The 24,434-nt window shown below is 42.2% G+C and overlaps 5 protein-coding genes and 1 non-coding gene across 10 annotated transcripts; 2 read left to right on the forward strand and 4 right to left on the reverse strand.

Annotated features, from left to right (window-relative positions):
* Positions 1-348: 348 nt before the first annotated feature.
* On the forward strand, positions 349-3,246 carry LOC104801168 (RNA polymerase II subunit 5-mediating protein homolog). 3 transcript variants are annotated; one of them, XM_010524298.1, is made up of 10 exons: positions 349-594; positions 697-756; positions 1,210-1,377; positions 1,496-1,918; positions 1,999-2,100; positions 2,194-2,227; positions 2,374-2,495; positions 2,657-2,698; positions 2,806-2,859; positions 2,955-3,246. In XM_010524298.1, exons 1-10 carry the CDS (start codon positions 391-393, stop codon positions 3,009-3,011), a joined length of 1,266 nt encoding a protein of 421 aa, XP_010522600.1. In that variant the 5' UTR covers positions 349-390; the 3' UTR covers positions 3,012-3,246. The 3 variants fall into 3 exon arrangements, with proteins under 3 accessions (XP_010522600.1, XP_010522601.1, XP_010522602.1); XM_010524299.1 differs by having other exon boundaries at positions 2,377-2,495; XM_010524300.1 differs by having other exon boundaries at positions 2,413-2,495.
* A 1,533-nt stretch (positions 3,247-4,779) lies between these two features.
* On the reverse strand, positions 4,780-8,915 carry LOC104801170 (switch 2). 2 transcript variants are annotated; one of them, XM_010524301.1, is made up of 8 exons: positions 8,421-8,915; positions 8,009-8,115; positions 6,826-7,741; positions 6,429-6,676; positions 6,190-6,316; positions 5,822-6,097; positions 5,387-5,624; positions 4,780-5,283 (listed from the first exon to the last, which is right to left on the reverse strand). In XM_010524301.1, exons 1-8 carry the CDS (start codon positions 8,796-8,798, stop codon positions 4,979-4,981), a joined length of 2,595 nt encoding a protein of 864 aa, XP_010522603.1. In that variant the 5' UTR covers positions 8,799-8,915; the 3' UTR covers positions 4,780-4,978. The 2 variants fall into 2 exon arrangements, with proteins under 2 accessions (XP_010522603.1, XP_010522604.1); XM_010524302.1 differs by lacking the exon at positions 8,421-8,915 and having other exon boundaries at positions 6,826-7,697; positions 8,009-8,113.
* A 119-nt stretch (positions 8,916-9,034) lies between these two features.
* TRNAK-UUU lies at positions 9,035-9,106 on the reverse strand. Its single transcript has one exon. It is a non-coding gene; the product is annotated as a tRNA-Lys (tRNA).
* A 930-nt stretch (positions 9,107-10,036) lies between these two features.
* On the forward strand, positions 10,037-11,226 carry LOC104801171. The gene has a single exon (XM_010524303.1). It carries the CDS (start codon positions 10,494-10,496, stop codon positions 11,019-11,021), a length of 528 nt encoding a protein of 175 aa, XP_010522605.1. The 5' UTR covers positions 10,037-10,493; the 3' UTR covers positions 11,022-11,226.
* A 50-nt stretch (positions 11,227-11,276) lies between these two features.
* Positions 11,277-17,172, reverse strand: LOC104801172 (two pore calcium channel protein 1). Of its 2 annotated transcripts, none has more exons than XM_010524305.1 (23): positions 16,915-17,172; positions 16,189-16,332; positions 15,982-16,089; positions 15,577-15,672; positions 15,356-15,486; positions 15,092-15,152; positions 14,822-14,988; positions 14,616-14,721; positions 14,436-14,513; positions 14,200-14,296; positions 14,031-14,140; positions 13,834-13,899; positions 13,590-13,733; positions 13,448-13,505; positions 13,249-13,356; positions 13,088-13,151; positions 12,833-13,001; positions 12,515-12,579; positions 12,346-12,436; positions 12,034-12,120; positions 11,828-11,905; positions 11,684-11,721; positions 11,277-11,585 (listed from the first exon to the last, which is right to left on the reverse strand). In XM_010524305.1, exons 1-23 carry the CDS (start codon positions 17,032-17,034, stop codon positions 11,498-11,500), a joined length of 2,274 nt encoding a protein of 757 aa, XP_010522607.1. In that variant the 5' UTR covers positions 17,035-17,172; the 3' UTR covers positions 11,277-11,497. The 2 variants fall into 2 exon arrangements, with proteins under 2 accessions (XP_010522607.1, XP_010522608.1); XM_010524306.1 differs by having other exon boundaries at positions 14,031-14,103; positions 14,235-14,296; positions 16,915-17,171.
* A 567-nt stretch (positions 17,173-17,739) lies between these two features.
* On the reverse strand, positions 17,740-23,830 carry LOC104801173 (callose synthase 12). Its single transcript, XM_010524307.2, has 3 exons — positions 21,855-23,830; positions 18,161-21,646; positions 17,740-18,041 (listed from the first exon to the last, which is right to left on the reverse strand). The coding sequence occupies exons 1-2, from the start codon at positions 23,690-23,692 to the stop codon at positions 18,175-18,177; spliced, it is 5,310 nt and encodes a 1,769-aa protein (XP_010522609.1). The 5' UTR covers positions 23,693-23,830; the 3' UTR covers positions 17,740-18,041; positions 18,161-18,174.
* Between the last annotated feature and the right edge of the window lie 604 nt (positions 23,831-24,434).

The following is a 24,434-nucleotide window of genomic DNA, read 5'->3' on the forward strand; positions in this document are numbered from 1 at the left end:
AAATTATTTTGGGACAAGTGACTCAATTATGTAAAGATCATATAAATGAGGGGTCGTTTTATGATAATGGAGGTTCTTAATTACAGGGTTTGTGAATAATTAATCCTTGATTAAGATGAGATCACACATCAATGATTAAACGCTGCACATGTTGGCTCGGCCCATTACCACGTCAGCTTGCTTATTCGCATGCGGCGATGATGTCATCATGTGATCCAACCCGACCCGTTTCTCGCACCCGAATTTCATTAAATTGGGCCCAACGGGTCGGCTCGTTAAGGCCCAATCGTTCACTCATTAGTCACTAGTCTTTCGTTATTTCGCTTCGTAGTCTTCTTTCCTCTTGTTTTGCGCTCTTGCGGGCCCTACGCTAAAACCCTCGCCGGGAAAATGGAAGCGCCGGCGAAGGGGACGGTGACGCCGTTGGCGTCGATGTTTCCGGAGGCGGAAGCGAGGAAGGCGGCGAAGCGAGTGGAGGAGAAAATTGGAGAGAAGCAGAACGAGATGAATCGGCTCGATCAGTTTGTCGCCGATAACGCCAATCTCATCAATCTCGTCAAGAAGCTTCCCGATCAGCTCTATCACGATGTAATGGTGAGTTATCATGTATCAATGCGCAATATGTTCTGTTCTTTCTTCGTTTTGGTTCAAATTGTCTGATGTTTTTGTGTGGTTGTTTTTTTTTCTTGTTCATAGGTTCCGTTCGGTAAACTGGCGTTTTTTCCAGGCCGATTGATTCACACCAACGAGTTCCTGGTAGGCCCTTTGTATGATTTTTCATCTTTAGATTCTAAGGGGGAATCAATGTTTCTCTAGGTTCGGCTCGTAGCTGGTTCTTTGAATTCGTTCTTTTTTCGAAGTTAGGATTCATGATAATTTGTATATTTTTATTTGTGTCTGGGTTTCCGGGAATTCTTAGATGAAATCCGTTCTTGTAGGAAGAAAGAAGTAGATTTCCTTCGCTTTCTCAGCTTGTTATGAATTAGAGTTCATTGTTATTGCTTTTACTAGCTAAATATTTGCGTCAATTTCTCCAGAGAAGCACGAATATTTGCAATAGGTTTATATTCTTTCACAATGATTGTCTTTGGTGATCTTTGCTATGCGTTTCTGGACTTAGGATTTACCATTAGCGTATTGAGGTAAAATGTAAATTGCAGGGTGCTTTAAACTTATCTGAAGGCTTTGATTTGTGTCCCTTGAACCCAGTTGTTGTTGGGCGAGAATTACTACGCTGAGAGAACATCAAAACAAACTGTCGATGTCTTGAAGAGAAGAGAAAAGACTCTGAATTCCCAACTTAACTCGCTTAAAGCCGAGATTGAAGATCTTCGAACAGAGGCTTCATTTTTCACAAGAACTGCATCAGAAGCGGCGGTATTATGTTATACAGCTCTCATGCTACAAGAGCGACTACTATTTAGTCAGTATGCCTAGCATTTTACAATTTTATTCATCTGAATTAACACACTTGTGTTTGTTAAAATTGTTGTAGGCAGGTATTGTTGAGATAAGAGAAGAGTATGTGGAGGTAGGTTCTTCTGGAACTGTGGTTCAATCAGAAAAAGAACAACTTCCAGGACTTCCTGAAAGAGAAAACGCTAAAGATGAAGATGATGAATATGAGCGAATCCTCGCCAGGTTAGATGAACTTGAAATGGAAGAAATGAAGGGCGTAACCAAGGATGATAGAGATGAAGAACAGGATTCTGACACAGAAAGTGCGGAGTACAGTGAGAATAATATTGAGGAAGAATTTATAGGTGAAATAGACCACAGCAGGGTTGAATATGAGGAATCAGACGCACAATGTGCTGGGCAGAGTGGTCACGATGTTGAGGAACGAGAAAGAACTATATTTGTTCCTAAGAAGAGTTCAGATCATAGCTTTCCCAATCAGGAACCGAGATATTCTGAGGTACTTTCAGACAGCTTTAAAATCTGGACTGGAACTATGTGTATGGTTAATAGGCTTCATATTGATTTACTTTAACTCAGGCATTGGGATCATTTGGTATTGGGCCAAGAGGTGAAGACGCAACTACTGGAATGTTAGCAGAGAAACAACAACGTCAAAAGCATTTGGATGGCCTTTTTAATGTAAGAGAAACCATCCATGTGATATATTATTATCTCTCTCATTAGTTCTTTCACAGCTTTTTCTCAGATATTGCTTGTGATTTCAAATGGCAGTGTACAGGACTATCGGCAGAGTATTTACCCAAAGGTTAGCCCAACATCATGTTCCAACCTTATCTAAGGCATTTCGAACATCAGTCAGTTGGCCTTATCATTGATTGCGTATACTTAATAATGCACAATCTCCCTGGAAAGTATTCTTTGCCAACTTTTGTCTGTTTACCTATTTACCAGAAGATAAATCAAGCGGTGGATTTGAACCGCAAAATGCAGGGGCATCTGCAAACGCTCTGATGACAAGTACAGTTTCCAGAGGAAACACTGGAACCAGTGTTGTATGTCCACAGAGGATCGAGGTAATTGCGACTTGCATTATATGCCATGATTGGAACTCATGTTTGAATTCGGTTTTAATCTTCTACTACGATACACAGCCGTTGGCAAACATTTATTTTCTCAATTGGTAATAACTGTTGCACCCTTCTCACAAATGTACATATGCCATCTTTTCATGCAGTCGCTTGTTCAGAAACCAAAGCCTGACTTCGATTATCTCAAGGTACATTTTTTCATTTCATTTTCCAGCTCAATCATCTACAGACATATGGTAGGTGAAATATCTCCATGATTGTTTGTGATTGCTGATCTCTGATTCAACTTGCTCAGGCTTTCACAGGATCGATAGTAGAGCACGCCACAGAGACAGACAACCGAATTCAGGTACTTGAGCCAACACACATCCATTTGCACCAAAAAAAAACCATTAATGCGGGAACATGTTATGTTCTTATCGCGGGTTCTGCTTTACCTAACAGTCGACGGGTTCACAACCGTCAAAGCCTGTCTCAAGATTCAAGGCGGGGAGAAGGTAAATTGTCTAATGTTGTACCTTGTTTACTACTCTTGCAACTGGACCGGGAGGAAAGAAAGAGAAAGCGGATGGTGAATACAACATATGCGGTTTGGTTATACTGTTGAATTTGCCATTATGTTAGAATATTACTACTTCGTGACGCCTACAAGGATTTAGTTACGGGCGTGGACATTAGTGATTAGTATATACATTTCAAGACAGTAAATGATATTAGGGTTTACGAACTTAAACAACTACGTGAATCTCTTAAACTTGGTGCGGTATATATATTATATACTTGGTGGATTTCAAAATCACAGTAGAGTTTTGTGGATTTCTGATGGAAATTTAGTAAAATCTTCTCTATCATTTTTTATATATATATATTTTAGTTGTCTTCGTCGTGTTTAATTATTTTAGTAATTTTTATTAAGGTTATTGTACTTGAAAATTACTAGGTTTTGTTAAAGGTTTCCAACAAAAAGATACAAAATATTCCTTCAATCTTTTTAATTTAACTTTTCTACCAAGTTTTCTTTGAAAACTTAATTAATGTTTCTAAAAATATAATTAAAAATAATTTTTTGGCTTAACTATTATGAATAAATTTTTAGTAATTTTTATTAAGGTTATTGTGCTTAAAAATTAATTAAGGGAAGGAGGCGCTTCATCACGCGCCCGTGTGCTTGGATGACGCGCTTTCCCTGCACGTGGGCATATGTGTGGGCGATCCCGTTTCCAAGCACACGGGCTCCCCCTTTTTTTGCTGATTGGGCCATACAATCACGGGCTCCTCCTTTATGGGCTTTTCATTTATGGGCTGTCTGCGTTTTCGGCATTAGATGTGGTATATATTGTACCAGTCTCCGATTTTTTTCACTTGCGTATCTATTTACTATTTATTAAACGCCATTTAACATTTATTCTAAATCTACGATAAAAAAATAATAATAAAGAAAAATCGGAAGACATGTTAGTGAACAAAATGTAAGACAACCATTTTTTGTAGTAAATCTAATTAACTACATACCAGAATGCTGGAATTAATTAGATATTATTTTACAAAACAAAATAAACGGTAGAGACTATATATATATACACACACACACACTCTTGATAGATTTGAAAATGACAGTAGAACTTGATGGATTCCTGTTGAAAAAACAGAAAGATCCGTTCTATATATTATTATTCTATTAGTTGTTATTTGTGTTTAATTTTTTTAATGGCCATTAAAATTAATCATTGTGCTTACAGATTAATAGATATTGTTGAAGGTTTAAAAATACTAGAAAAGATTCCTTAATTTTTTTTTTTTTTAAATTAACGTTTTCAAATAAGTTTTCATTGACAACTAAAATTTGTTTAAAAAAATTAGTTATGAATAATGGACATTATTTTGTCTCATTAATTTTGAATAATTAAAGAGAAAGGGTAAAGAGAACAATTTTCATACATACATGGAAAGAAGCTTTCTCACGCGCCCGTGTGCTCGAAAAATCCGGATTCTACCGATTTCCCGGGACTATAGTCCGGGAAAAACGGGCGCGTTTGAGTGACGCGCTTCTCCTGCGCCTGGGCATGTATGTGATGCTCCCATTTTCTCCTTTTCGGCTGATTGGGCCACATAATTATAATGGGCTTTTCCTTTCATAGGCTTTGTCCACGCTTTTGGGCCTTATATATGATTTATCGTTACCCATTTTCATTTTCCTTTGCTGAATATCTAATTAATTAACGCTCTTTAATTTTATTCTATGCGGTTAATGTCACGAACATGAACAAAATGTAAGGGAGAGATCAATTTACATAACAAAATGAATGGAATTATGTACAAATAGAACACATTATGACTAGACAAGACCTAACCTGACTTCTAGGCCTAACAATATTCACTGTTGGTTAAAAAAAATATATATCTACATTTACCAAAAACTAACACCCAGAAGACCAAACATCATTGTGGGTTGACATAGATTTTATCCATCAACGTCGCAAAGAACAACTCCACTTCCTGAAGTCTCGGAGGAGTTTGTGTCTCTCAGAGGGGGTTGCAGACAACACCCATCGGCTGAACTCCACTATCTCCATGCCTCTGAACTCAGCTACCATCTTGTACTTCTCCCTTTTCCCACCCACATTTGTAGCTTTGTCGTCCTCTTCGCGAATCTTTCTCTTCCCCTTCTTCAAAAAGTTTGCGTCATCCGTCTGCGTTTCGCCATCTTCATCCGTCCTCTGAGTTTGTTGTCTGCCATTGACGATATCTTCATTTCGATGTGCATACACAATGCCTACACAGAGAGAGAGGGAGAGAGAGAGAGAAGCAAAACGTTACACCATCAGGATAATAACGACAGCAAAAAGAGCAGAGGCATAGAGACTGAAAATCTTTACCCAAATCTCTGAGCATAGGTTTCTCGGGTTCGAGCTTAGATGATGATACCGCGTTTGTTTCTTCTTCTTCTTTTAAACCATCGGTCTTGAGCACTGGTGTATTCTTCCCCTGGTTGACTTGGTCAATGCTATGGTCCTCCTTATGTAGCTTGACAATTTCGCTGGTGAAGAGTTTATCAGACAGGTCGCGGAAGAGATTAGAGATTCCGAATAGCTCCCCTTGAAATTCTTTACAATCCTGATGACAAGAATGTATCATTTCAGCCACAAAAAAGAGACATAATAATGTTCTTTTGGGAACCTAAAAGAGTGCTACTAAATCGATTAAGATTATACATTCTGAGGTATTCATCAATGGCAGCATTCTAAACACTTCAAACTACCAAAACAGACTGATGATGATATATATATATATGTGTGTGCGTGTGTGTGTACCTGGACACCTTCAAAGTACCGTCGCTCCATTTTCCCTGCAACAGCAATGTTGGAAAGCTGTTGCTTGTACACTTGCCGTGTATAAACCAGTTCCTCGAGGGAACCAGCAGCCAAGAGACGGAAAACCACCACATGACGTTTCTGTCCAAACCTAAACGACCTATCCTGCGCTTGCAAATCGTGCGCTGGATTCCAGTTCGGGTCAAATATTACCACACGGTTCGCACTCACAAGATTTAGTCCTAGCCCCCCAGCCCGAGTCGATATGAGAAAAACCTGACACCGAAGAAAATCTGGTTAGGCATCAGAAATGAGTGAGAAGGAAAATAAAATTCTGATCCAACTAGGGTTTCAGTTCAGAGACCAACCGATTTGCTAGGGCTCGAGTTGAAGTCGTCCACAAGAGATTGACGCAGATTAGTGGGGGTAGAACCATCAAGTCTTAAAAAGCAGTAACCTTTCCTTACGAGAAACTTCTCGAGTATGTCCAACATCCTATAATGGCAAATTTTTCATCCCTTTTGTCCAAACTCAAATAACATCATAAACCAAAGTTAACTGATTTGAGTTACTGCTGGTCTATCATCTGGGAGATAATTCACATTACCTGACGGAGTAACTGAAGAGAAGTATCTTATCACCCTTTGAAATCCAAGAAGCCATCAACTTCTCCAAGGCTCTCATTTTCCCACAATGTTTAACATCACTGAGATCCATGAAGCTCTCACTTGGGGCAATACCTCCCATTAGATCAATATCTGGTCCAAACACCGCAGATGCAAACTCTGAGTCCCTCTGCTGTTTGTCTCGCTCGTCTTTTGGGTTCGATTTGATGAGTTCCAAATGATTGCTTATCTGTTACATATCGCAAAATGTTACCAATAGCATAACCAAACAAGGCAAACGTGTACTCTAAAGGGGTTAACTTTGTGACAACTTGTTGGAACAAAAAGTCATCGCAGAATATAAAACAAGGCGACTCACCTTGCAGAAAGGTAACATACCTGTTGGAGTTTCACAAGGCATGGAAGGACCAAGCAGAAGGGGCAAGAATCACAGCCATCGAGGTTGTCTCTGTGAAGGTACTTCCAGATAATTCCATCACGAACAACCCTTCTGCAACACTCTGATTGCTTAAGCGGGCTCCCACAAGTGCATGGTGCATCTTTATTTACAAGGCACTGGATTTCTGGAAGTTGCAACATTCTTTGATACACCCGCTTCTGCAATGTGCTCATCTCACAGAAGACGACATTATCTTCCTTCCCCATCATCAGATGCCCAATTGTTTCCTCTTTCGTCCGCCTCAACATATACTTTCTCAGAACATTAACCAGATGTTGTTTCCTCTTATCTGCAATCTGGATGAACCGTTCTGGAGCAGTCGCTCTCTGCCCATGCTTCAGTGGGTCATCATAGAATTCTCGGAAATGTTCCCGTGTCCCAAGCGATCCAGGTGCTACCCAGTCGAACAGATTGAATAGCTCCGCAATCTTGTTCTGCATCACGGTTCCTGTAAGGCCAATCCTTTTCCGTGTCTTGATCTCTAGACATGCTTCATAAAGTTTTGATTTTTCATTCTTTAGCCGGTGTGCCTCGTCAACAATCACTATTTCCCAATTTACACTAGACAAAATGAGACCTTGGATTCTGAATGTATCGAAACTGGTCACGAGTACCTCAACAACTTGGGCATTGAGTTTCTCCAGGATCAAATCGCGGCTTGGACCATGGTACACGGAAACACTGAAACTCGCCCATCGGGAAAACTCGCTTTCCCAGTTGTGGATCACAGAAGATGGGCAGATGACAAGGACTGGACCCTTTCCAGCCTTTAACAAAGAGGAATCGTTGCCATCACTGTCTTTTCCGTACACTGCAGCAAGAAATGCGATAGTCTGAATGGTCTTGCCCAGTCCCCTGAGTATTAAATCGGTTGACGAGTAAGACAACTCAAATGGCAACAGCAGCTATGACATTCAAAGCAGACACATTGGCTTGGCAAAAGAAGGAATACAATCAAACACTAGAATGATTTACCCGGGAAAAAGATTGATATACAAGTAGATACAAAGCAGTCAAGGACATGGTTAACACCCAAAAGCACATTTTTTGCTCCATATATAATCATAGTCTAGATGCATCTCCACATTGTAAAAAAAAAGAAGAAAAGAACTCCAGACTCACATATCATCACCAAGAATTCCGCCATGGTTGTTTTTGTACAGATTGTACAGAAACTTTACTCCCTCCCGTTGATGCTCGAGCAGTCTACAGTTTATGGATGCCGGAACCTGCGGCAACACAATCATACCACAAAGCAAATAAGAAGACAGGTTCATACCTTCATCGACAAAGCAAAACCGCCCACACATTTTCATAAACAATTCGAATCTATTGCGCTTGGAGCCATTAGGCCGAGAACGCGAATAACTCCTTAGCGACATCGAGTACATACGTAATCGGAAAGAAACTTTGATCGCTCCATGAAAATGTATCTAAGCTAAAGCCATTGCGTCACTAAAGCATGTATCAGGGAATAAAAAAAAAATCAAGAATTTCGGCAGAAAATAGAATCTTTTATAAGAACGAAAATAACCTGCAAGACCGGGATTTCTCCGGTTGGTGACAGCACGAGTGGCTCATAGGGACCCGTATAGTCAAACTGTAACCGGCCCGACCCGGGTCTCCCGAACCCGACAACCTCATCTCCGATTTTTGGTTCTTCAATTTCTTCGTCTTCCTTGATCTTTCCATCGTGATCGTCCTTGCCACGATCAAAACCTTCGATCGGGGCGCTCTGGGTTCTAAATTCCTGCTTGGAAGCGAAGTAAGAATCTTCGAGACGAAGAAGCTGCTGCGAGAGAGATGATTTGGGAGGTTTTCTAGGGTTTATAGGCGGGGCAGGTTCTAGGGTCGACAAGGATAGATTGCTACAGGGCTTTATCGTCTCTTTGAAGGAGTGCAATAAAGACATCGGAACTGATCTCGTGGTCGGGTATCAAAGACGTACTTTTCTCTGGGAGATTGAGGTCGCGAATTCAAAGATTTGAAAATTCTCTCGGAAACTTAATTTCACAGAAAACGAGAAAAAAAAAAGGCCATTGCTTTGATGATGGGTGATACCGTGACCGGCAGTGATAAAAGGCGGTGACCATGCGCTTCACAAATTGATGCCACGTGGTGAAAATGGATTCGTTTATAAAAAGGCAACGCCGTCTGTGGGGATCGAACCCACGACCACGTGGTTAAAAGCCACGCGCTCTACCGCTGAGCTAAGACGGCTGTTGATGAAGGTAAGCCAAAAATTAAATCTAGAAAAAACTTGGGCTTATACAGGCCCAACAGTATTAGGCCTTGGAGATATTGGGACGGGTCGTGTTTTACACTTGGAGGCAGCAACGTGTGCCCTACATTTGATTTGGAGTGCATCATGTATGAGTCGAGAGATTAGGGTTTCTTGTCGATATCTTCTACTTTATATATAATATAGCTTCTTGGTGTATGTATCTCCGTCTCCAGGTCTCATCGTTCTGAACAAGCCCATCTTCTGTCTCCGACCTCTCTGTATCTGATTGTTTTGTGTTTCCCAACGTTTTTCGTCGTGAATTGGAGTAGGATGTGAAGAGAGAAGCAGATGATCAGAATCAATCTCATCTCTCCCTACGTTGTTTCCGATTCCCCATGTCTTTCGTGTTGTTGGAGAAATTATGATGAGAAATCAGAAAATCTTAGGACACCTTCTGACACAGTAAACAATGGTTGCTGTGTGTGAGAAAGATTTTGTACTCTGATTCTCCAACAAACGATTACACATCTCTTTTGTTCCTGATGCAATGATTGTTCATATATAGGTATCTCAGCGATTTACACGACTATATAAATATATGTATGAATCTCAATCCATTATCCATCGGATCTTTGCCTTGCAGCATATTCCATGACTGCCTTCCAGATCCGTACATTTTGTAATCGTTTGGACAAATTCTGAGCAAAGTCCATCCGTTCTGATGGAAACCCCGTAGGCAAAAGTTCCACTGCTTCACGGCAATGGAAAAATCAAAACTTGGGTGGAAATTCTTTGACTGATTCAAGAGAGATTCAAACAGGTGAAATGGGCTTACGTCGAACAGTTCAGAGCAAGTGATGGTGATGATTGTCGACGATGATCAACCGTGATGGAACGGAGAGGGATAGGGATATATATATATATATATATATATATATATATGCGCACATGGTTTAGGAAATATGAAGTTATCTAATCATGTATCGCAGTATCGGGATGCAGTGGAGGGGTAAGGTTTTATTTGTTTAATGTCCTTTTTCGATCGTGTTTTGAATGTAAACTTTGTTATTTTCCATTGTGTATATATTTTCACTCGTTTCCAATTCTCGTGTTTGTCGCCGTCATCCAATGGAAAAGAAGTAAAAGAAATTAAAGTGTGGACGCGACAATTAAGCGCGTGTGATCCACACAAACCAATCCGATGAACGAGACTGAGAGTGCACAACACGCGCTTCAATGTGCGAATGTCGTTCGTAGAGAACTGCTATTTCTTCCCCCAAATCTGAAAGAACTTCGATTCCACGTCTTTCTTCTTCATTCCCCTGGGCATTCGACCAAAAAAAAACCCAAATTTGTCAGGCAAAAAAAAAATCAAGATCTCCGATGGCGGATCCGATAGAATCTCCAAGAACACCGAACTCGGCTTCGTCTCCTCCGGCATCGTACCTAATCTTCATGAGAATCATGAGCAAGAGACGAACATGGGTCTGTCTCTTTATCATCGTCTACGCCGTTCTCTTGTCGTCTTCGTGGAATCTATTGAAATCCGTACTCAACTGGTACGAGCTCCACCACTACACCTCCGAAACGGCGTCTGCATCGGCGGGGCGTTTGCATTTGCCGGCGGTGTACGCGTCGGTGGTGTTGGGTGCGGTGTTCGGGACGATGTCGATGGCGGCAGCGGCGGCGGTGGCGGTGCCGGCGGTGATGGTGATCTGGATATCGGTGGTGGTTCTTTTGGCGTTCTTCGGAAAACCCAAGAGGGTTTTGGTCGTGGAAGGTCGGAAAATTACCAGAGAAGTCGTGGGTTATGTGTTTAAGGTCCTGTTGAAGGAAGGTAACGCTGTCGCTGCCCTCTGTGCTGTCCTGAGCTATTTCTTACTGATTAGAAGGGATACTGACTCGAGTTAGGGTTTTGATTTCAGAAGATTTGGACCCTTTTTCTCGGGGGGTTTAGTAATCGATATGATCTCAGTGTTTGATGGGTCGGGTAGATTTTTTGTTCTTTGGGATGAACTCTTGATCTTTCTTCTTCTTCTTCTCTGTTTCCACTGATGTTCCATGAAACCACCGCCACCATACCATGTTCCTGTAAATGCAACTGTATATTGTTAGAGATGACCCTTTCCCTCTCTCTCTCTCGCTCTGACAAACACGTGGTCTCTGTTGATGTCGGGATTGCATTAAGGCGACAACAATGAGGAAGTACATGAAATCTCTGATAAAATTCATGCACCTGACAGAATACTACAGTAAAGTGTGCTAAAATGATATGATGATGCATACATAAATCACAACACACGCACACCGAATAGCTTCAAGAACGCTTCCCACATTTCACAAAATCTTGAAAAGACGTCTCCCGGCCAGCCTCTGCGACCAAGAGATTATGCATTGGAACACTCTGTTTGGTTCAGTTCTTCACCCAACATGTGATGAAGCAGCGTATCCACTCTCTGGCTCCGGCTCTTGGTTCTGTCATAATCCCCACCCAGAGAAAGAGTTAAAACCATACCCTCCAATGTCATCAGAAATGTAATTGAGAAATGAGAACATGTCATCGATTATGTTACCCTGAGGAACGCCGTCTGTTCCCTCTTTCTTCAGGCTCCTGGATTTAAAGAAAATGTATGCAAATCATTGCATAAATCATAGACATGTGTGTATATATATACATATGCTAGCATGGCTCATGATGACATTTTTGTAAGACCAACCTCAGAATTCCCTCGACATTTTTCTGCTTCCTCGAGATCGAGCTCAGCAAAGAATGCCTCCAATACAAAAGCAACCACCTAAAGAGTTCAACGAGCAAGGGTTACTAAAGCTTTCAAATAATCTGTGAAGCTGAAGATTATATATTATATAATAACAGCATCCTCTGTCGGTTGATGTATGGGAAAATAGTGTTGGCGAGATATACCAAATTCAATAGAAGTAGCACGGTGATGACGTAGAAACTGATGAAATATGTAATGGTCCACCACGTCCCAGTCAACTCTCTGTAGCTCTGATAGAACAACAATGGAGTGATGGTTAACAGCCAAACAAGCTTTTATAGCATTAGAGCCATGAAAAAGAAGGACGGTTAATGGCATCTTACTAAGGATTCAACTGGTATTGATGCTCAAATATCATCATATCCACTGAAAAATACCCTAATAAGTGAGCGCATTCTTCCTATTTGAAGTTACAGAGACAAAAATAAAGTCCGGTAATAAAGTTGGGAAGATACCTCCATCCAGACTTGCCAGTTCCCCATAACTAGCAGATTAAAGAGTGTCACCATCCCATTTGGATAGTCATTGAAATTGAACAAAAGATAGCTGAGTCTCGTCAAGAGAAAACAGATTTACTCAAATTCCCCATAACAACCGTTGGAACGAACACAAAAAAAAGGATACTCATCCTCAGCCATATCAGTTGTTGCGACTTTTTTGTTCCCAACGTTCACGATCCCACCAAAGATCTGTGAACTCATCAAACAAAAGGAGTTTTCACTTTTTGTCAGTATCAGAACAAAACAGGGAAATCATACAAAAGTGATGCCTAAACCAATTAGAAGAACCCATTTCCCAGAATCCAATATAACTGGAATGTGTAGCATTTAAAGTCATTACGGAGATAAGAAGCCAAAAGAAGAAAAGAAATGGGACAAAGAACAAAGTCTTTTGACACATGAAAATATACACTTTTTCATCAGAACTCTGCAGTCAGATTACCTGTACACCAACAGAGCAGTAGACGCACAGAACGCAGAATATGGTCCCTAGATATGGCATCAAACTTGGAACAAGTGTAATGAATGTTGCGATAAAAGCTCGGTAGCGTTGGACGTGCATTAGAAGCCTTATCAGTCTTAACATTCTCGCAAGGAGAAGGTACCGGATCCTGCCAATGTCAGAGATTTTGTAGAATTAGATGTACATGTATGAGAAGGTGGCCTCTGTACCGGGTGTGCTCTAAATATTCCTCACCATTCTCCATTTGAGAAAAAAGTGTTATCATCAGGGGTTACAAAGGTAAGCGTTTCTCCGATAACTGTGCAGGGAAAGATAATGAATTATATACCATAACCATCATCAATCACGTGCCAAAGGAAAAAAAGAGATGAATTGGTTGCAAGCACGTAGTTTACCTATAACCCAAGTGACCAGAAAATCAAAGCGATTTTGACCATCCCTCCAATAATTCTCGAATCCATATGAATAGATCTTCAAAGCCATCTCCAGCACATATATCCAACCTGCGTAACACAAAAACATTGAAATAAACGCCGGAAAATAGTCCATAGAGCTGAGAATTATAGTCTCACGAATCGTTGTTCAAGTTCTTACCAAATACAAATTCAACAACCTGCCAGGTCTTCTGAGCAGAGCTTTCTTCGATATCGAGCTGCATAAAACAAGCATGGGTTATTATGTAAAAACAAGAAATTTCATGTCGAGGACACACACTCTACAGGGACAAGGGACATACTGTTGTTTCCACAATGACGGCAATCAGATTCAACACGAGGATGAAAGATATAATGTATCCAAAGCGTGGGCCTCGAACAAAGGCTCTCAGTTGTTTTGAGAAGAGCGAGTGGTAAATTTGCGGGAAGTTTTCGAAAAGAGATGGCTGCAATGGTAATACAAAGGACCCCACATATAAACAAATGGTGGTGATAAATGAATCATGAAGAACCAAAACATAATTACATAAATAAAGGCAGACTTACTACTTCCTCCTTTTGGAACCTTAGAGCAATGGCGTGGCAAAGGTCGGTGAACTCATCCTTGTTTATCTACACATTAAGGTGAAAAAGAAAAGCAGAAAGAAATTGAGATGAACAGGTTTTGGTGGATGGTAATCTTTATGGTAGCCCTAATTATCTGCAACACATAAGAATCCCTTTGCCGACTTAAAAAGTTATACCTTGAAGTCACGAGTGTCGTCAAGCTCATCAAATATCAATCCAAATTCTTCTTTAGAAATTTTCGGCAATGTCCTGAAAATAAAACAAAAGGAAACATATTGATCCAGCAAAGAAAAATGGCAGAGAGAGAGAGGGGAGAGAAAATAAATTCAAGATAATCTATAAGCATATTAATAACAATATGACAAAGTGTAGTTAAGTACCTGTAGTTAGTCAATTCTTCAAAGAGCATAATACATTTCTCCTTATTGATGGCTCCTGTGTTCTGTTAGAGCAACAAGTAACAAATGAAAACAGTATACAAGCTCACAAATGCGGTTAAGGAAGTAGAGCAACCGCCCTTATCACAATGGCTCCCTGCAAACCTTTAATAGGGGATTTATCAGGTGCATGGATGGACTTACATCGTTATCTATAAGCCGAAAGGCTTTCTCCAGCATTCTTCTCTTCATAAGATCCATTCCAGAAACTTGTTTTGCGAGCTACAAAAGAAGAACAGAAATGATAAAGTTTGAGTAGTCTGCTTTTATTTATACATAAACAATACACAAACGTGCAACTTTATCATTACAAGAACAATGTACCTGTTCTTTGAAACTGTCATATACGACAGCAAGGATCAAGTTTGTGACAAAGTAGACACCAATCAGCACGTAGAGAACGAAGAACAATGATGACCAACGTGAAGACCTTCGAAAGACAGAAACAGTACCAATAGGATTACTGTAAGAAGCTCCAACAAGCAAACAGATGATGGTCTTTCATCTAAACCAGATGATCTAATACTTACTTGTACGCAGGAATCCAGACATCGGGATTGTTGGAAGTTGTGAATAAAATAAACATCTGATAAAGGGTGGTGCCATAAGAAGTGAACAAGGTGAAGCCTTGTTGTGTGTCCTCGAACATGACATATGCAATCCAACTGGCAAAGAGAAGGAACAACAGCCACAAAGCCTGCGGTCGAAATAATCAAAGCAATGAGTTTAATACAGAAAGATAATAGACATGAGTCCATAAAAAAAAATATGTTAATCATTCGATTAAAAAGATGGCTGACCAAAATATTCAAATATGTGCCAAGCATTCCAGCCAAAAGGACGAGGCAGTCTCTCAGTTCCCTGAAGGAAATTTTAAAGAACTTTGGGATGAACAAGAACTTTCTTCAAATGACTTATTGGTTGCACAAACAGATGTAATAATGCATGTATGAGCAAAATGACAGCTTGTAGGAATTTTGTCTCTATAATTAATTGTAGAAAGACATGAAACATATATTTACTTTACCCGTAGCTGATAGAAAGAAGGGGATATTTCCGGATACCTTATGCTTAGGATGAATATTAGCACTCTCACATATGGTGCAATTCTAAAAGGGAGAAAATCAAAAGCCACTGGAGAAAGATAAAGAAGATCGACCAGCACATCGATAAATAAAACTACTGCACAAGCCACCTGGAATTCAGGAGATGAAAAGTTCTCATAAGATAAAGAAAACCATTTAGGAAGTAAAAAAAAAATGTGGAGGAACTCGTGGGGAATTACCTTCATAAGGTTCAACCGACTTTTCCAGTAAATTTGGGACCCTTCATAGGAGATCGGAAAGAAGGTGTGTACAAGTAGTATAGCAAGGGTAATTACCTAGTTGGACAATCAAAACTTATAAGTTCTTAAAATAAGATAAGCACAGTCAAAACACATAAGTATCGGTAGTGAATATTAATTTAAAAAAACATGAAAAATATTTTATGTATGCTAAGCCTATAATACAAAAGGAATTGCAGCATTTCAACTTCCAAGGGTATATTTTTGGCTCATACATCTCTTAGGTCCATTTACACTACAGTCAGGCTCAGGGACAAATTACTAAGACCGAACAGAAAATCGAAAGAGTTCCCATTTAGGTAATAAACTCAGATAAAGGCATGAAGACCTAAATGAACTACTTGCCTCGTAGACAACAGCTTCTGCATTGGTCAAGTATGGTAACTGGCCCAGGTAATAGTAATCTCTGTCATTGCAAGAAGGAGTAGGTTTCTTATCACACCACAATGGTCTCTGCAAGAGGCAATACACCGTTATACTTCAAAGTCACGATTTTCTTTTGGCTTACACAAGTTACATCAACACTAAAGACATAGCATAATAAGTCCTGACCTCGAAGAAGTTTAGGCAAATCAATGCAAAGTAGTTGAGTGACCAAATAAGGTCCAGACGTGTGAAGATGAAGTAGTACTTTGCAGATTCCCCAAAGCTCGACTGGTCGAGTATTTGCTCGGGAAGACCAATACCATCTTCGGCCTATGAGCCACATTTCAGATGCAACATAACTAATCCCTCTCTTTCGGGAAGAAAAACAAGTAATATAAAATCGAAAAATTCACGTAGAACCAGGAAAAAAAATTGAAGAGATTCCATCTCCTCCGAGAGCCCATTGGACAGAGAGACTTCACGTCCAGAAAAGAATAAAGACAGAAGCTTTCATTAATCAGATGGAACAAAAGTGGAAGAAGACAATTCCTTCATATACCAGATTTAACTGAACTTAAGTTGATCCCACTGATAAGATTCCAATGAAGAAAGCCTTGAACATAAACGGAATCATTTCAAAATATCCATTCATTTCCCTTTCAAGCATGTTCTGCATAAAACCCAGCATATACACCAACTCCATACGAACATTCACCAACCCAAAAGCGAAAGATTCGACCCCGATAAGTCAAACCCTAAAAAAGGGTCAGCGAATCTCCCCAGGCAGCGGAACACATCAAGAGGAAATCCCCTCAAGAAGCATGGCAAGTAAGTAACAGCGAGACTTTCACAAATCAAGCCATTTTTAGGAATTCTGGAAAATTGAGAAAAAGAGGGTTTAGCGAGGAAAACCAGATCGACGAGCGCGGCTGCCTTTTGGAAGGTGGAACCATGAGTAATGGCTTCTGATCTGCGGAAAAGACGATCCGTAGGCCTTCCACTACTCTCTCTGTCAATCAGAGGATCTTCCATTTCCGCTTCTCCGTTTCGAGAAAGCCAAACCTTGGAAATGGATCGAATCGGACCTCGAGAGACCTTGAAGCGGTTTCTCGGAACAGATCAAAGAACACGAATTAACAATTAGGAAAAACGCAGCGGAGGGAGGGAGGGAACACGGTAGATCAGAAGCAGTTTAATTGGTTAATGATTTTGATTACTTTTTGTTAATCAAGGCGAACACGTCGTGGGTTCTCGACACGTGGCAGAATGATTTACACGGAGAGATTTCAGGACCAGAGCAGAGAACTCCATAGCTTCCCGCCGTTATAACAGAGAGAGATCATCATGTCCTGCTGTGGACAGAAAAACCAGAAAAATGGCGGAAATCAAACCTAAGCACAGAACTTGAAAACAGGGCATGCAAAATGTGCAGATGGGTCTTCGAAAACGTGGATACTCTCTCTTTCTTCTTCTTGTTGTCTTGAGAATCATTTTGCTAAGGCCAAGGGAATAGTCAACATCAACAAAGAGAGTAAATGCCCCTTTGGGATCCATGTCAGGACCCAGACATAGTTCTGGATAAGATCACGAGAACCCGAACAAAAGGCCGATACCGGTCTGTAAAAGACATTAAAAAAAAGACAGGGCAAATCACCAGAAGATGTTTCAGATGAAGAATAAGCCGGTTATTGAATACGGCATTCTCCGACCAGAAAAAGACGAGTGAGACTGGTGAAATAATGCGAACGGGGAACTGAACAAACTATGGGCTATAAAAGCTCTACAAAGTGAAATGAAAAAATACGCACAAATCATATGTTCAAAAATACACACAGGACAAGGCAAAGACAATGGGCTAAAAACATATCTGACTAACCGGGCTATAGCTATATCGTACAAACAAAACGCAAACCGTCCTTGTGTGGATGAAACATCAGAATATGAACGCCTCCTCCCACAAAAATCAGCCGAAACAAAAAGAAAACGACGAAGACTTGGAACACAAGCATGAACTCTCTCCTCCACTGCTCATTCAAAACCTGTCAATGGTAGAATCTTAGACATTTGAACCGAACCCAAGGAATTTTGGAGCAAGAAATTGTTCCATAAGGGTTGGATTCTAAGGTAAGATGAGAAGTAAGATGTCGGAAAAGCTTACCTTTTTTTTCGGATTTAGACATCACCCTTTGATTTCTTGCCCGTTACAATCTGCATGATGCGAAGCCCTCGGCTGAATGCTTCATTGAACAAGATCCTCGTCTGCATGGATTGGAACCCGGGCATCCACGAGAGGAACGCTACTGGGGCCATGATGACGATCCCAAACAGGATGTCGTATAAGCGAGCCACAGAAATGACCACTTGCCAAGTAACCTTGCGTTTCTCCAGAAGGGGCCGCATCACCTGGGCGATCAGTAGCAGTCCCCATCCCGTAGGGATAAATGCCAGAAGACTCGTGAAGATGTCGACGAACCTGAAGGAAGTGAACTCGAGCAAAGCAACGATCACCATTATGAAGAGCGCGATCAGGAGGAACTGTACAAGCCTGTAGCGGATGTGAGCCTTGGCAGAGTACTTATCTCGGGCATAAGCTATGACTAAGTAGATGACGAATGCCACGAAGACGTATATCCACGAGAGCAAGTAGACAAAGATGCTGGTCGATCCATTGGCAATTTTGAGCTGGTAAACAATCCCGTACTGGAAGAAGAAGAATCTCAGGTCCAAGATTATCTCTGCGAGTTTTCCAGCGAAACCCGTGGTTCTTAGGTGATCCTGCTCCTCGTACCACCACTTCTCCCAGCTCTGTTCAGGTTTTGCCGAGATTTTGCCTTGGTACCAGATCCAGTTCATGAAATCGTCGAAGTCATAGACCGTCTTCAGCCAGTCGAATCCCGATGGGTTGAACGCGAATGGCGCCATTATCCATGAAACCACAAGAAACCAGCTCGAGATAGTCATGGCTATGTAGACAAACGTTGCTTTAGCAATCACACTGTGTGAAGCATAGACAGTGAGGATCAGCCCGAGCTCGATGGCCTTCACGAAGTGACTGCGTGCATAGAGCCGGTAGTTCTCCGTGAAGCTCTTGTGCTGGACAACGAACCCACGGCCAGTGGCTCGATATTTAGCTCCGCCATGGAGAATGGTTCGGCCAAAGTAGTGAGCTCTGGTTCCCATTGAGAAAGTGTAGAAGACGGATGACAGCTGAAGCTGCATCCGAATGAAGTTCCATATAGCGAGAAGGAAACCCTCCTCGAGAGACCACTCTACAATCATCGGTAAGGCCGTGAACAGACCGAGCTGGACAATGAACTGTTGGTTCAAGATTGCCCCAAGCGCAGCATTGTTGTCAGTACTGTCTGCCAGAGCCGATTTCTCAACGCCACTCAGAGCCAGATACAGGCGGCCCCAGAGGAATGCATATACGGTGAGAATGACCATCATCGTGTTGAAGAAAAACCCGACAGTCGTGTAGAAGAAAGACAGCATTCTGAAGAAATCAAGCCTGTGGCCTAGCCTGTACACATCTCTGCTGAGAACCTGCTCGCCGTTCCCACTGGCAACCTTAGCCTCAAACATCGATATCTGATTCAACCCAACGTCCCGTCCCTTCCCGACCTGAATGTACTCATGGTGAGTAACATTTCCCCCACGCAACGTGCAATTAAATCCGGCAAAGATGTCCTCACTGATGTTAATGACTCTGGAAGCCTTGCTAATTCCACCCCGAGTCAAGAACCAAAACCTGTCAAAGACGTCGGGGTGGCCGTAATGCATTCTGATCTTCAACGGGTTTGCGAGAACACGCTGGCCGAGAGTGACGAAACTCGTCTCCTGAGCCGACATGAACCAGGCCAGGGACGAGACAGAGCCCGTGAAGATATGCTCTCGGACACCCAAAATAGTCGGTTTTCTGATCCCGTGGTAGCGTCTGTACTCCTCAAGCAAGTTTCTCATCTTCAGAGCCTCCTCGAAATAACTGTCCTGGTTCATATCTATCGTCTGAACAGCATCACCACGAGTGAAAATCAATGCATGGTTCTGGTTTTCCGGTTTACCCTCGCCCAGCTTAACCGGCCCGGGTAGCTTCACACGGAATATTTCCACTTCCTTCTCCAACTGCTGATCGTATTTCACCAGGACAGAGTAATAATCAGTCTCTCCTCTGCCTGCAGGGACCTCATCCACATATGCGACACGAAGGGCTTCGTTCTGCTTCATCAAATACAGAATCTCATCGGCATGAGGATCCTTCTTCGCCTTTTGAGACCCGTATATCTGGCAAGCCACAACATATGTGAATTTCATAAGCGCAGTTCCATACTCATGGCCTTTGAAAAGCATACTGACGGAACTGCTGGCTCGGCTAAGGGATGAGGGGTTGTCTTCACTGTCAACTCCATCCAAGCTACCATCTTGGTCTCTCCGCAAACTACTCATTGAACCTAGCTCCCGGGCACCCTCCCGAATGTCCATTTCCGAAGCAGAATCAAGAAAAGCAAGCATTTTGAGAGCCCGGTAATAATACATCATTCCCCGAACTGTACGTGTGAGAGTTTGGCCTCTGTAAGAAGCCCAGAGTCTGAGCTCTCTCAGCTTACTCGTCCATATCTCGTCATCTGACTTCATTCCCTCCCGACGCATCCGCTCAATGAAATTCTTCCATTCATCAACATAAATCGTCTGCAGGTAATAAAGGGTCGAAATCCCATCCTCAGTCTCGTTCCGGAGCTGCTCTTTGCCATACAGAACTTCTTCAGTATAGTACGGTGTCATAACACTGAATGCCATCATTTTCTCGACCTGAGGTGCATGAGGCATGTTCATGAAAAGCGAATTGCTGAAGAACGCAATCCGCCGTCTCGCCTCAAGGTTCGCAGGGATGTTATGCATGGAGTCCCTCGAGGTGAGAATCGTATGCAGCCGCCTCACCTGACGGTAGAAATCCTCTTTATTCGGATCGGGCAGCCTAACAGCATTCTGAAAGAGCAGCTTTGCAGCCGGGTCACGTGGAGCGAGGCCCTCTTCTCTCAGCTGGTCAGTTGTCCTCCTTTCCATGAAGAACTGTCTTGTTGCAATCTCGTAAAGTGACTGCAATGTATTAACCACCTTCCCGGTATCCCTTTTCTCGTCGTTTAACAGACCCACAAATCTTTTGACGGTTTCATGAATTTTCGGAAGAAGATCCACTTTGAACTCCTTCGTGAACCGCTCCGACTCAACAGCATGATCAATCATTTGAAAGAATACGGTGACTATAGAATGCTCTTCAGTGTCAACTTTGATGATAGAAAGCAACAGATGTTTGATACTGTCATAGGCCTCGACGACCACACACCGCCTGTACTCGTGCTTGCATATTTTGTGCCACAACCACTTATCGGGAGCATCAACCAGCTCTTTGGCCTGACTCAACGCAAGTAAAAGCTCGTTGCACAACAAGAAACACGGCCAGAGAATAACCCTCACGTTCCAAGTATTCCGTGGCAGCTCCAGCAATTCCACTTCCCGGTCAGAAATTAAGTCCTCTTCTCTGAAAGTCAATATTATCTCGTTCCAGATCAACGCAAACTTGTTGGCCTCGACCTGATTAGACTCGAGCTTCTTAATTGGCCGACCGAATCCATATCTTAGCTTCAACCTGCAAATAGCACAGGGGTCATATAACTACATGACAAAGTTAAAAATTGCCTGAACAGGTAAATATTGTAGCTAAATTCACCATTTGCATTCACAAGTTTGATCAGTAAAGCACGGAAATTTGCTGCATATTAAGTTAATCAAGCACTCGCATTGTCAAGTTTTGCTCAGTAAAGTTATAAGGTACAATAATGATTTCATGGGCAAACCTGTGAATGGCGTCCTTGAACTTGTTACCAAAGCCTCTGGCGTTCAAGAGCTGTTCCTCGGGCATGAGATTGAACTGAATTGCGCTGGCAAAGAACTGAAACCTAAGCCTGAGCTGTTCCATGTCCCTAATCTCGCCCAGATGATCAAAGAGCCCAACAACAGCACCGACCAATGAGGAATAGATAGCGTACCATATCTGGATATCCATCAAGTAAATACACACAACAGGCAACCACAATAACACCACAGCAAACCTGTTGCTGTTATCAAAGAACTGGTGCCATTCATAAACCACACCCTTTAACCCCCACAGCAATTTGGAGGGTTTAACCATTGGCTTAATCTGCAAGAAGTAGCTGAACGTGAACTTGGTCGCTAGAACAACGATCCAGAAAGTCGTGTACTTGACGTTGTCCACCAAACCTTCTCTCAAACCACGACCCACGAAGCTCTTGCCCTGAAACCACCAAGTTAATGCATAGAATATCTTCCAATTGGTCCCCTCCAGAAAGTTTCTTATCCATGGAACCACAAACAGAGCCAATGCCAATATCTCGGGTACCAAAAAGGCCACTACAGCATACAGGAAATGGAAAATCTTTGTCTCAGCGGCTTTAGACCACTGTTTGTCTTGGTTCCTCTGCTTCCAGATGTTGGCGTAAAGGACCGTGAAAGCGATGATCCAAGCTGCGGCTGCTATAGTCTTCAGCAGCATCCTGAAGAAGAGTCGTTTGGTTTCTCTGGAGACGAGGCTGCTTTGTGTAGTCGCGTCCATAACAGCCTGCACGAACCTCATACCGCTCCAGGTCACGAACACCGTAAGCAGTTTCACCTGCACGTCTCTCGACTTCAAGGTCTCCCACGGCTGTTTCTCCCCCCAAGCTACAATAATGGCGGCTTGGATGAACAGAACAAGCATGACCCACAAACGATCGAAGCTCCTGTAGAGGTAGCAGAACGTCCTGCGCTCGACAAACCCAGTTTTGCCAACGCTCTTGCCTCTGTTCCTGAAGAAATTGCTTCCCAGATCGAGCGGCCATTTCAATTTGCTGAAGCACCGATCCGTCCAGAAGTACTCGTTGATATCGTCGTAATTCCTCCAGTCGCAGTGCGGCGCCGTTCCGTTCTTGCTTGCTTCTACCTCGGCTTGGATTGTATCGTAGATGGGTTTGACGACGCCGTTGAGGAACGCGTTCTCGCCGGACAAGTAAGGCAAGTAGGGTTGTCCGGTGTTTTCGTCGAGACAATCCTCGAGGATCTTGTTGAGCTCCATGGCCATGTTGTGGAAGATATAGCAGATGCATTCAGGCATGAAACGGAGATTTGCCGCCTCGCCCCATATCAGGAGATACAGACCCACGTAGAGAAGCTCCCTCCTCGGATCTGGACTCCGATCCAAGATCCAGATATTCGATTTCTTGCCCAAATACGAGCACCAGCTCGAGTAGTTGCCAAGGAGTTTCCGACGAAACCGCCTGAGAACGCCGGAATCGAGGGAATCAATGTTGTCCGGAGGCGGGGAGAGGCGCATCTGAGCGTTGGCGAGGTGAAGAACAAGATGTTCCCTCTGGTTCCGCACGTTGTCTCTCTGGAAGCCAAAGAACAAAGCGAGCCAATCAAGGAGATCGTAGTGAGAGCGCCATTGGACGTAGGGCGGACGACGGAGGTCGCCGACGGCTTTGAGGGCGGCGGCGGCGGCGCGAACCTCCGGGAAACGGAGGGAAGGGTGGTCAGCGAGGAGGTTGTTGACGGGGATGATGTTGAAGGCCTCTTCGTCGGCGTCCGCCCCCTGCGGCGGCCCGGATCGGGTCGGGCCAGTGCGGTGGCGGAGGCTCATACTGGCATCTGACGGATCTCTCTCTCTCTCTCTCTCTCTGATTCGAAAAAAAAAAGGGTTTCTTTCTTGTGAAATTGAAATGAAACGGCCCGATAAATCTCTCAGCTTCCCTAGACCCGACGACGACGACGACGGCAGACGCAAAACTCGCGTATTGCTTTCCGCGTTTCAGTTATTTTACTTAAATTTTTTTTGGGAAATTTCCTCTTTTTTCCGCTAATTATGAGAAAACTACATATAAATAATAGTACTGTAATATGGAAAATTTAAATTTTCATGTGACTATATATTAATACTGCGTGGAGTCTCTGTTTTTTTATGTACATACGTTGCAGGTAAAATAAAAAATAATAAAAAATATAAATTAGGAATTGGTCCATTAGATTACTTCTCATGCCAAGTATGGTCCATTCCTATGAAAATTGACACATTAGAATATTAAGACAATTCTGGTCTGTCGCTTTCTTGTTTCTTTATCCAAATTTTCAAATTTTCGTTTGTTATTTGGACTGATTTTCAATTTCGATATTTTAATTACGTTTGAAATGCGATCACTTCTGTAATTTTCTAATTAGATTATTTCCAATAAGATTATTGTTATTTTCATAATAACCACGATGCAATTAGGCGTTTGAAAAACATGTCACTTACCTTTGAATTCTAACGCGTGGGTCCCTTTTCCACTCATATCAAAAGCTGAGAATGTGAACTTAGTTTCAAAAAATATATTGTGGACTTTCTT

This window comes from Tarenaya hassleriana, unplaced genomic scaffold (genome assembly GCF_000463585.1).
Source record: "Tarenaya hassleriana unplaced genomic scaffold, ASM46358v1 Cleome7, whole genome shotgun sequence".
NCBI lineage: Eukaryota > Viridiplantae > Streptophyta > Magnoliopsida > Brassicales > Cleomaceae > Tarenaya > Tarenaya hassleriana.

Bases quoted from the DNA above. Each gene is read 5' to 3' on its own strand.
- LOC104801168 (XM_010524298.1), top strand. From the start codon at position 391: ATGGAAGCGCCGGCGAAGGGGACGGTGACGCCGTTGGCGTCGATGTTT. The intron at 757-1,209 runs GTAGGCCCTTTG...CCTTGAACCCAG, and splicing joins TTCACACCAACGAGTTCCTG to TTGTTGTTGGGCGAGAATTA. The intron at 2,860-2,954 runs GTACTTGAGCCA...TTTACCTAACAG, and splicing joins AGACAGACAACCGAATTCAG to TCGACGGGTTCACAACCGTC.
- LOC104801170 (XM_010524301.1), bottom strand. From the start codon at position 8,798: ATGTCTTTATTGCACTCCTTCAAAGAGACGATAAAGCCCTGTAGCAAT. The intron at 5,625-5,821 runs GTACACACACAC...TCTTGTCATCAG, and splicing joins GGTACTTTGAAGGTGTCCAG to GATTGTAAAGAATTTCAAGG. The intron at 5,284-5,386 runs GTAAAGATTTTC...CTCTCTGTGTAG, and splicing joins ACCTATGCTCAGAGATTTGG to GCATTGTGTATGCACATCGA.
- LOC104801171 (XM_010524303.1), top strand. From the start codon at position 10,494: ATGGCGGATCCGATAGAATCTCCAAGAACACCGAACTCGGCTTCGTCT.
- LOC104801172 (XM_010524305.1), bottom strand. From the start codon at position 17,034: ATGGAAGATCCTCTGATTGACAGAGAGAGTAGTGGAAGGCCTACGGAT. The intron at 15,487-15,576 runs GTAATTCCCCAC...CCTGAATTCCAG, and splicing joins GTCGGTTGAACCTTATGAAG to GTGGCTTGTGCAGTAGTTTT. The intron at 13,152-13,248 runs GTAAACTACGTG...TTCCCTGCACAG, and splicing joins TCTGGTCACTTGGGTTATAG to TTATCGGAGAAACGCTTACC.
- LOC104801173 (XM_010524307.2), bottom strand. From the start codon at position 23,692: ATGAGCCTCCGCCACCGCACTGGCCCGACCCGATCCGGGCCGCCGCAG. The intron at 21,647-21,854 runs GTTTGCCCATGA...TGCTATTTGCAG, and splicing joins TTCAAGGACGCCATTCACAG to GTTGAAGCTAAGATATGGAT.